Consider the following 11,289-nt stretch of genomic DNA (forward strand, 5'->3'; position numbering starts at 1 on the left):
TGTTCTTGAGCACAGAGAAGCTAAAGCAAATGGAAGAAATGAGGTAAAAGAGCTGAACAGCAATTTTCAAAGGGCATCTTGAGAAGACAAAGTCAAGTATTATAATGAAATGCGCAAAGACCTGGAGTTAGAAAACCAAAAGGGAAGACCGTGTTCAGCATTTCTCAAGCTGAAAGAACTGAAGAAAAAATTCAAGCCTCAACTTGAAATACTGAAGGATTCTATGGGTGAAAAAATAAATGACGCTAGAAACACCAAAGGAAAACAGAAGGAATACACAGTCACTGTACCAAAGATAAGTGGTCAATGTACAGTCATTTCAAGGGGTACCATATAATCAAGGAATTATGGTACCTAAAGAAGATGTTCAAGTAGCTCTGAAGGCATTTACAAAAAAGCAAGCCTTTAAGAACTGACATAATACAACTTGAAATGTTTCAACACACTGATGCAGCACTGGAGGCCCTCACTTATCTACGTCAAGAAATTTGAAAGACAAGTTACCTGGCCATCTGCTTGGAAGAAATCCATATTTGTGACCATTCAAAAGAGAGGTAACCCATTGGATTGTGGCAATCATCAGACAATATCATTAATATCACATGAAAATACAATTTTGCTTAAATAATTATAAAACAATTGCAGCAGTATATCAACAGGGAGCTGCCAGAAATTCAAGCTGAATTCAAAAGAAGACATGGCACGAGGGATATCACTGCTGACATCAGATGGATCTTATCTGAATGCAGAGAATGCCAGAAAGAATGTTTACTTGTTTTTTACTGACCACTCAAAGGCATGCGATTCTGTGGATCACAGCACACAACAGATAACACTGCAAAGAATGTGTATTCCAGAACATTTCATTTTTGCTCGTCAGAAACCTGTACGCAGATCAAGACGCAGTCAATAGAATAGAACAAGGGGATACTGAATGGTTTAAAATCAGGGAATGTTTGTGCCAGTGATGTATCCTTTCACCACACTTACACAATCTGCATGCTGAGCAAATAATCAAAGAAATTGGATTATATGAAGAACAGGATGGGAAGAAGAGTCATTGACAAACTGCAATATGTAGATGGCACACAACCTTGCTTGCTGAAAATGAAATACTTACTGAAGAGGAAGGATCAAAGACCACAGCCCTCAGTATGGATTGCATCTCAATGTAAAGAATACAAAAAGTCCTCACAACTGGACCAAGGACATGATAAATACAGAGAAGACTGAAGTTGTCAAGGACTTCAATTTGCTTAGATTCACTGTAAATGTTCATGGAAGTAGCAGTCAAGAAATCACCTGATGTATTGCATTAAGCAAATCTGCTGCACAATACCTCTTTAAAGTGTTCAAGATCAAAAATATCAATTTGAGAACTAAGGTATGACTGACCCAAGCCACAGTATTTTCAACAGCCTCATATGCATGTGAAAGTCACACAGTGACTAAGGAAGTCCAGAGAACAAGTGATGCATCTGTGTTCGTAAAGAATACTGAGAGTACCATGGATGGCCAGAAGAACAAACATCTGTGTTGGAAAAAGCGCAGCAAGAATGCTCCTTAGAAGCCAGGACGGCAAGACTTCGTCTCTCATACTTGGGACGTGTTATCAGTGAAAAAAAGGAAGACTCCCGGTGAGATGGACTGATACAGTAGCAGCAACAGAGGGCTCACACATACTAACAGTTGTGAGGACGGTGTAGCACTGGGCAGTGTTTTGTTCTGTTGTGCACAGGATCGCTATGAGTCAGAACTGAGTCCACGGGACCTAACAATAGCTCGTATGCTGCATAAAGTACTTAAAATAGTGCCTGGCATACTGAAAGCACTCAGTAGTATTACCTATTACTATTATCAGGATTGCAACTACGTAATTCCTACTTCTCTCGGAACTCTATATTACAAGCAATTGCATACAAGGGGAATGTCAAAAAGTCCATGGAAAAATCCCCCGTTATCTTTCTATTTAATTTTTCCATGAACTTTTTGAAGTCCCCTCATAGTTCTCTTGTTACCTCATTAGGATTTCATTACTTTGAGGGATTCATTTTTCACTACATGGTTGCTGTCACATGATAATTGCTGATAAAACTAATAAGCAAAAACTTTTGGGGTCTGGTGACCTGGGCATTCCAGGGTACCCAGTGAACTCAGGGAGTGAGCATTCTGGGGGCTGCATCCTCACAGGGAGATGGAGGAGGGACTCTGACCAGCTAACTGAAGGCTGGGGGCAAGGAGAGCAGAAGGCACAAATGTATCCTCCTAAACAAGAGTTAGAATCCAAAACCCATTGCCAGCGAGTCGAATTCAACTCACAGCAACTCTGTCTATGATTTCCCAGACAGCTCATCTTTCTCCTGTGGAGCAGCTGGTGGGTTTGAAACAACAACCCTGTGGTTAGCAGTCCTACACGTTAACCCACAGCACCACCAGCGTTCCTAAGAGCTAGAAGTAGGGACTTTTTCTTATTTGCTCTGTTTTTTCATTCCCGTCTGGCCCCCTTCCCTATATTATAATCAAGGAGCTCTGGTAGCATAGTGATTACGAGTTAGGCTGCTAACCTCAAGGTCAGCAGTTCAAAACTACCAGCCATTCTGCAGGAGAAAGATGAGGCTTTCTGCTCCTGTAAAGATTTACAACCTCAGAAACCTTGTACAGTGTTGTTATGAGTCAGAACTGACTCCACACATACCACCACCACCACTGTATTATAATCTTCTCTCCTTCATTTCTTCTCCTTCCCTGGATTTAGTAGGAAAAGCAGCCACACTAAAGGCCTGAAAGCTGCTTGGACACAGGTACCCCAATGTTCCTAAGCAGGAGCTGCAGCAGCAATGCATCAGGCTTTGGGAAGCCCACTTCTCCCTGAATTCTGTTGTTGGGAACACCCACAAACTCACACCACTGTCTAATGCCATGTCTACTTTAAGCATACAATCAGATAATACATAATGTTACCTCCACGTGTGGTATTTATAACACAAATTTTGCCGGTGTTCGAGAAAAGTGAGTGTGTTTGCTTACTGCAGGCTGAGATCATGTCCTTCTGCCGACCCTCGACCTGGATAGCGGGCCAGCCGCAGGGCTAAGGTCTTGAGCCGTCTCCTGCAGTCCAGGAAATCTTGGGAGTGGTGAAAATCAGTGGAGGCCGAGAGGGGCAGTCCATCTCTCACCCGTACCACGCATGCAAATAGGATCATGGACATGGTCCACAAGAGAAGTCATGAGGACACCTGAGGAAACGAAAGACACCGTATTACACAGGGTCAGATGAGAGTGCCCGGATGCCCCCTGAAAAGTCCACTCTGGCTTGTCCAACCGCCTCTCCTACTACACTGCAAACGCCGCTTTTAGTATCTCCCTGTCTTCTGCTGCTGCGTCTCTCCTTACCCTCTTAACCCATCCTAATGGTCCCTTCTTCACTCCTCTGGTGACTCTCTCCCTCTCTAGAATCAAAGCAACCAAGAGGAGGGAGAAAGGAATGGAGATGCTATGGAAGCAGAATCAGAAGGGAACAACAGTAATGAAGCTAAGGGTCACAGGTCACAAGATGGTCCTAAAACGACAGGCAGTGCATGACATGGAAGCGTCAGGGGCTCAAGCCTAGTGACTAGGGAGATCAAGGACTGAGCAGCTTGGGATCACGTCCTCACAGGGAGCTGGAGGAGGGATTCTGGGCATCTAACAGTATGCTGGCGGCAAGGAGAACAGAAGGCAAAGATGGAGCTGATAGTATGTCCTGCATTTCTGCAAATGTCTGATACAGAGCCAGTCTTCAAAATGATGACTGAGTTCCTACAGATGGCTAAAGGAAGCCATGCAGCACTGTGTCACAGGAAAATACTAAATATTTGGCTGTGGTATGTGAGCACCACCAAAAAACCAAAGGAAGCAAGCTGGGGCCCCATGGCACCTTGACAAATCAGAAAATGGTGCCACTCTGGGTCAATATAGCCTCATGCTACTGCAGCTGACAAAGCTCTGGTTGTGATTTAGCCCCATCTGTTAACTCCATAGGGTGCTTGTGCAGGGCATAACCTCCACATCTGTACAGGGCAGCCCTGTGGCCAGTGGTTAGTGAAGTGGCCATCTCCTGACATTTCTAATGGGTCTTTCTATGCATTCACACTCATGTCACAGATCTAACAGAATGACCCTCATGTATACTGGTGGCCCTTTCTTAGAAAGAACTCTAGGGATGTAACCAGATTCATCATCTCAACTTTTGTGAGCAGCAGGAAAACGCAACCCCCCCCCCCCAGGAAGTACACTACTCTCTTCATCTCTGCCTCTGTGTGAATTTCACCTGTTCATAGTGCCTATTCCCCAAGCTCCCCATACTCAAGCCCTACCTCTGTCCTCACGGCCATCCTCTCTGTGAAACTTACCCAAACTTACCCAATTAGAAGTACTTTCTCCCTCCTTCAAGTTCCCACCGAATCTGCCTCTTTGTTCTCTCTTTTATTGATTTACCATTTCCACTACCTAAGTGTATATCCCAAGAATAAAGACAATACCTGTAATGAATGAATGATGAGTCCCATCTGACACATAAAGAAACTGCAATGGTATAAGAATGCAAAGAAGGCAAAAAGGACAATTTACCAGCCAACCAACCCTACACAGTCCATGTACACCATCCCCCCACACACACTTTGCTTGAGGGATAAAATTGTGAAAAACCTAGGAAAAATACAGAAATATTTTGACTGTCTCTAATCATGCAGGAGTCCTAGCGCGGTGCTAATAAGCACTAGAACCTAAGGTCAGGCTTTCTGCTCCTGTAAAGATTTACAACCTCAGAAACCTTGTACAGTGTTGTTATGAGTCGGAACTGACTCCACACATACCACACATACCAAACTCATAAGCTGCTCCCTGGAAACCCTACACAGGGTCACTATGAGTTGGGACCCACTCAACAGCACTTAACAACCACGACCATGCATGAATACCTTCTTGTTTCAACTTGATGGTGGTAGTGTGTTGTGGTGTCGGTTCTGACTCATAGCAACCCTATATAGGGTTTCCAATGCTGTATATCTTTGTGGGAGCACAAAGCCTCATCTTTCTTTCACAGAGCAGGTGGTAGACTCGAACTGCTGACCTCGTGGTTAGCAGCCCAGCTCGTAATCCACTACGCTACCCCTACCAACCACTCTTAGGAACAATAAAAATGTTTCCTAAAAGCTTTCATTCCCATTTGCAAAGGCCACAGTACTTTATGAGTCATCCAAAATATATGTAATATATTTTGACATTTCAAACTGGCAAAGGGGCTTGGGAAGTATTAAGGCCAATTTACAAAGAAACACACATTCCAATTCTCCTCAAGTTTGACATCATTCCCTACAAGGTGGGAACCTGAAGAGACTCATATTCCAGGGTGACAATTCAATTGTCACCTCCTCGGGGGAGTCTTCCTGACAGTTCTGACAGCACCATGCGCTTGTCTTTAACAAGGTCTGCATGGTTGTATTAAAACACATGATGATTATTCATTTGTATTTACGTGCCTCAGTGGCCTGAAACCTCGTAAGGTCGGGGACTATGACTCTCATCATAAGTCCTAGCATTCGGCAAGATGCTTGGCACGCAGCAGTACTCAAACTCAGTGACTAAATGAAAGAATAAATTCAGGTTTTAGTAAAACAGAGATTATAGTGTCTATCGGAACCAATGCAAAATCCTTCCACCCCCCTGTTGAGTCGATTCCTATTCGCAGTGACCCTATAGGACAGCATAGAACTGCCCCATAGTTTCCAAGGCTATCATCTTTACAGAAAAATGCCACCACTTTCTCCTGTGCAGTGGCTGGTGGGCTTGAACTGCTGGCTTTCAGTTAGCAGTCAAATATTTATCCACTGCATCTCAATGGCTCCTCAACACAAAATTAACAAACAAAAATATTTTCTATTCCTGCAGTACTGGGAAAGTGAGTTAAAAGGATACCTGAATTGTTTCTGGAGACTATTACTGTTACGAGGTGCCATCAAGTCAATTCTGACACATAACGACCTCATAGGACATGTAGAACTGCCCGTAAGGTTTCCTGGGCTGTAATCTTTATGGAATCCAATTGCCAGGTTTTTTCTCCCATGTGATAACTGGTAGGTTCCAACCAGACGAGCACAACTGGCCCCTGACTTCTGTACCCCATCATACCCTTAGCATCCCGTCAACACTACCACCAAGGCTTATTCATTCCCCTGTTGTAAGCCTCCTCCCTTACAGTCATGCACATGTGGGCACACATCCACGCACAAAAACCGCTAAGTTCCCCACACCAGTGGCAGGGCCGGGCCAACTGCCAGAAGCTCTGCAGGTCCTACAGCAGCCACCCAGCCAGTGGTAAGACTTCCAGCAGCAGAGAGCGAGGCAGGTGGTGAGTCACATGGCCAACAGCACTACCTTCCACATTTTGGTGTGGAGCTGCAGGATAATCACTGGATGGCTAACCAAAAGGTCGGCAGTTCAAACCCACCAGCCATTCTCAGAAACCCTATACAGGGCCAGTATGAGTTGGAACAGACTTAATGACACTTAAAATGCATAATATGAAAAACTAAAGAGTTATCAGGACAAACCCTGATAGATAAGTGGAGACTACAAGATCAATTAGAGACCAAGGCTTAGAATCTAAACAGTACCTCAACTCCTATTAAGAGCCTTATACCAAGATATATACACACTAAGGCCCAAAGAAAAGCACAGTGAATCAATGAGACACCAGAGAGTCAGAGACTGGAAAGAAACATAAGGCCAAACAAGCTATCTGGGGGTCGCAAAGGGCCTAAGAAACAGTGCACTGTTCTAAGGGAAAGCAGCATGCATTTCTACCAAGTGTCAGCTCCCTGACTGGCTGATAAGTCTGTTACTGAATGAACACATGAATCTAGTGCTGTCTTGCTGGAACACTATGCACACTATTATGTGCAGGCATTGTGCTAAAGCAATAAAAAAGGAAAATGGTACCTTTTCCAAGTGACAGTCATTGTTAGAACCAGTTCTGCTACTTTCTAAAGGACCTGGGAGTCCCCTCCAGGCTTTCCACTTCATCCATCACACCCAATAGCAATCAAACCTGCTTTTCCTCAAACACTGCCATTCAAGGCCAATAAAACTCCTGCTATTTCAGTTCTATCAAGTTGCTAGTACTACAAACTAGTGAAACCCGCATCCATCTTTAAAAGATTTATGACAGTTAACTGAAGATGGCTCCCTAGTATTAACTGTTGTGGTTAAGTGTTGTCGAGTCAGTTCTGACTCACAGCAGCCCTGTATAGGATTTCCAAGGAGCAGCTACTGAATTTGAACCACCAACCTTGCAATTCAAACGAATCTTGCAGTCCAGTGCGTATCCTACAGAGCCAAACCAGGACTCTAATCCTATAACTGTTGTTGGCTGTTGTTGGCTGCTGTTGAGTCTGTTCTGACTGATAGCAACTCTGAATAGGATTCCCAGAGAGCAGTTGGTAGGTTTGAACTGCCCACCTTGTGGTTCACAGACCAGTGCTGATTCTGCAGCAGTACACCAGAAGTCGCATCCTATAACTAAATTCCCTTGATTATTAACTAAATTTCATAATATAAAAACTCTTAAAAAGGAAGTCTCCAGCCCATATTGTTTCACTAGATAAATCAAGATTTTTTTTTTTTAAACCACCACACACAAAAAAGAATTAACACCAATTCTCACAATCTCTGTTAAATTATAGGGGAGGAGGAAGAAGCTAGTAGTATCCTGCTACCCAAATTAGACAAAGGCAGTACAAAAAACAAAAACTGTGACCTAATAGCTCATGGACCTATGTGCAAAAATCCTTAAGTATTAGCCAAAAGAGTTCAACAATATAATAAAAAGAATTAGACTCCATGACTAATTGGATGTGAGATTGATTCACTATTCTAAAATTAATCATATTAACAGACCAAAGAAGACAAATTCACAATCACATCAAATTGACGCAGAAAATACAACAGATAAACTTCAACACTCATTCATGATTTTTTTTAAACTCTCAGAAGAGAAGGAATTTCCACAACTTGATAAGAAGCAGCTACAAAAAGTCTACAGCTAACACCATACTAACAGGAAAAGATAATGTTTCCCTCTAGAATTGAGAACACTGCAAGAATGTCTTCTCTCATTGCAGCTTTTCAGCCCAACACTAGAAACTCGAGACACTTCAGTGAGGCAATGAAGTAAAATAAAAAGCATACAGACAGGAAAGGAGGAGTAAAACTGTTGCGGTATTTTCAGATGACTTGACTGTCTGCAGGGAACATTCCATGGAGACTACAAAAAGCTAACCCTATCCTGGTGTGGTGCTGTAGGATCAGCACTGGGCTGTTAATCACAAAATCAATGGTTCAAACTGATCAGCTGCTCCTTGAAAACCATATATAGGGTTGCTGTGAGTCAGAACTGACCCGATGGCACTTAACAACAAAGAACTAGTGAGTGAGTTCAAAACCAACCCAGATTACAAGATTAATATATAAAAATCAATCAATGGTATTTCTACTTACTGGCAATGAACATGTGCAAACTAAAATGCATTTTAAATGACAATAAAACTGCCATTTAAAAATTTTAAATATGTGGGTATAAACCTAATAAAATTTATGTAAGACTTGTACAATGAAAATGTAAAATACAAATAAAGGAAATCCAAGACCTCAGTAAGTGAGGATTGGAAGGCTTAACATAGTAAAAATGCAATTCTCCCAAAATGGAAATATGTTTAATGCAATGCCTATCAAAATATCAAGAAGTTGTTTTGTAGCTCTAGATGGGATTTTATAAGATTTAAATGGAAAGGCAAAGGAAGTTAAATAGCTAAAACAACTTTTGAAATACCAAAGTGGGAAGACCCACTCTATGTAGCTACAATAACCGGTATCATGTGGAATTGGCAGTGGGACAGACATATACATCAATGGAACAGAACAGGGAACCCAGAAATTGACCTACACAGTATAATCAACTGATTTTTGGCAAAAGGATTTAATGGAGGAAGAAGAGCTTTGTTTTGTTTTAACATATGCTGCTGGAGCAACCATGGGAGGGTAGGGGGGAGACAAACACTGACCTAAATCTCACACTTCATCTAAAAGTTACCTCAAAACACATAATAAATTTAAATGTAAAAAGCAAAATTATTAAACTTTTTTAGAAGAAAACATAAGAGAAAATCTTCAGGACCTGGTGCTAGGTGCAAAGTTCTTCAACCTGAGACTACAAGCACATTCCAGAAAAAAAAAAAAAGTGGGGGGGTGTCAATAAATTGGACCTTGATAAAATAAAAAACTTTTACCTTCCAAAAGTACTTGCGAAGAGAATGAAAACAGAATGGGAGTAAATATTTACAAACCACTTATTTGATCAAGGACTCATATCTAAACTTTTTAAGAACCTTCACAACTCAACCCCTCAAAAAATGACAAATGGTCCAATTCAAAAATAGGCAAAAGATATAGAGATATTTTACTGAACAGGATATATAAATGGCACAAACGCAGATGCAAAGATGCTCAACATCACTATCTATTAGGGGAAATGCAAATTAAGACGACAATAAGATATTACTATGTTGTTATAGGGTCAGTAGGAGTCAGAATCACTTCAACAGCAGAGTTTTTTTTTTTAAATCAGAACATTAATTTAAAACAGCGACAATACCAAATGCTGGCAAGCATGTGGAGAAAACGCATTCTGGTGTGGTGCTGTGGGTTAATTCACTGGACTGCAAAGACTATTTGAATAGTAAGGTTGGCGGTTCAACCTCACCAGTCATTCCTTGGAAACCCTATACAGGCTCATTATGGGTCGGAACCGACTTGACAGCAATTAACAACAACAACAAATACACTACTGGTGGGAATGTAAAACAGTACAGTTCCTGTGGAAAACAGTTTGTCAGTTTCTTAGAAAACTTAACATGCCCTTATCATACAGTTTATCAGTAGTTGTTGTTTGGTTCCGACCCATAGAGCTCCTGTATAGGGTTCCCAGGGAGCAGCTGGTGAGCTCGAATCAGCAACCTTGTGTTCCAAACTGACTTTGCAGTCCAGTGCATTAGCCCACAGTGCCACACGGGAACTCTTGTCAGCAGTATTCCTGAGCATTTATCCCAGAGAAATGAAAATGTATATCCACACAAAAACCGGTATACAGTTGTTCATAGGAGCTTTATTTATCACAATCCCAAACCAGAAACTACCAAAATAATGAATAATTAAACAAACTGTGATACATCTATACTATGGAATATTGTTGCTGTTGTCAAGTGAAATCGAGTTGGTTTCGACTCAGAGTGTCCCTGTATAGGATTTCTGAGGATTTAAATCTTCAAGGGAGCAGAAAGCCTCATCTTTCTCCAGCAGAGCTGGTAGTGGGCTTGAACCTCAGACCATGTGGTTCATAGTCCAATTTTTATTGTATGGAACCACCATGCTCCCCCATGGAATAATACTCAGCAATTAAAAGGAACAGACTTCTGATACATGCAACATCATGGATGGATCTCAAAGGCATTATGTTGACTAAAAAAAGTCAATCTCAAAAGTTTACATATATTCCATGTATATGTTGTTATTGTTAAGTGCCATCGAGTTGATTCCAACTCACAGTGACCATTTATATGACAGTCTCTAAATGACAAAATAAGAGAGATGGAAACCAGACATGTGGTTATAGGGATCTACTGATAACGGAGGAGACAAACATGGATGTAACTATAAAGGAGAAACGTGTGGTGTTAGACGAGCTACCTTGATTTCGGTAGTACCATAGCTACAGGGAGTCCTGGTATGGCACTATAGAATAAGCCCTGGACTGCTAACTGCAAGGTAAGGGGTTCAAACCCACCAGCCAATCCTACACATGGTCGCTGAGTAGGAACCAACATGATGGTACTTAACAACAACATAGTTACAGAAATCTACACATGTATTGAACTATATATACACTATACACCTATGTCAATTTCCTATTTTTGATACTGTGCTATAGTTGCATATTGTTGTTAAGTGCTATCGAGTTGGTTCCGACCCATAGCGACCCTGTATAGGGTTTCCAAGGAGTGGCTGGTGAGCTTGAACCTCCGACCTTGCAATTCAAAAGGCTTTGCAGTCTGGCACATTAACCCACAACATCACACCAGGGCTTCTATAATTAACAATCATTGTTGTTATGTGCTGTGGAGTCAGTTCTGACTCATAGCGACCCTGTACAGGGTTTCCGAGGCTGTAAATCTTTATGGGAGCAGAAAGTCTCATCTT

General features: G+C 41.8%; 1 protein-coding gene across 1 annotated transcript in view; it reads right to left on the reverse strand.

Moving 5' to 3' along the window:
• The window catches only part of SEC22C (SEC22 vesicle trafficking protein homolog C (S. cerevisiae)), an 83,299-nt gene that overhangs the window by 20,783 nt on the left and 51,227 nt on the right, over positions 1-11,289 (reverse strand). Inside the window, exon 2 of the mRNA XM_006868766.1 lies at positions 3,028-3,236. Coding sequence (XP_006868828.1) covers positions 3,028-3,209 — 182 coding nt within the window. The 5' untranslated portion in view covers positions 3,210-3,236. The remainder of the gene's footprint in view (positions 1-3,027; positions 3,237-11,289) is intronic.

The sequence above is a fragment of the Chrysochloris asiatica genome, unplaced genomic scaffold (genome assembly GCF_000296735.1).
Source record: "Chrysochloris asiatica unplaced genomic scaffold, ChrAsi1.0 scaffold00124, whole genome shotgun sequence".
NCBI lineage: Eukaryota > Metazoa > Chordata > Mammalia > Afrosoricida > Chrysochloridae > Chrysochloris > Chrysochloris asiatica.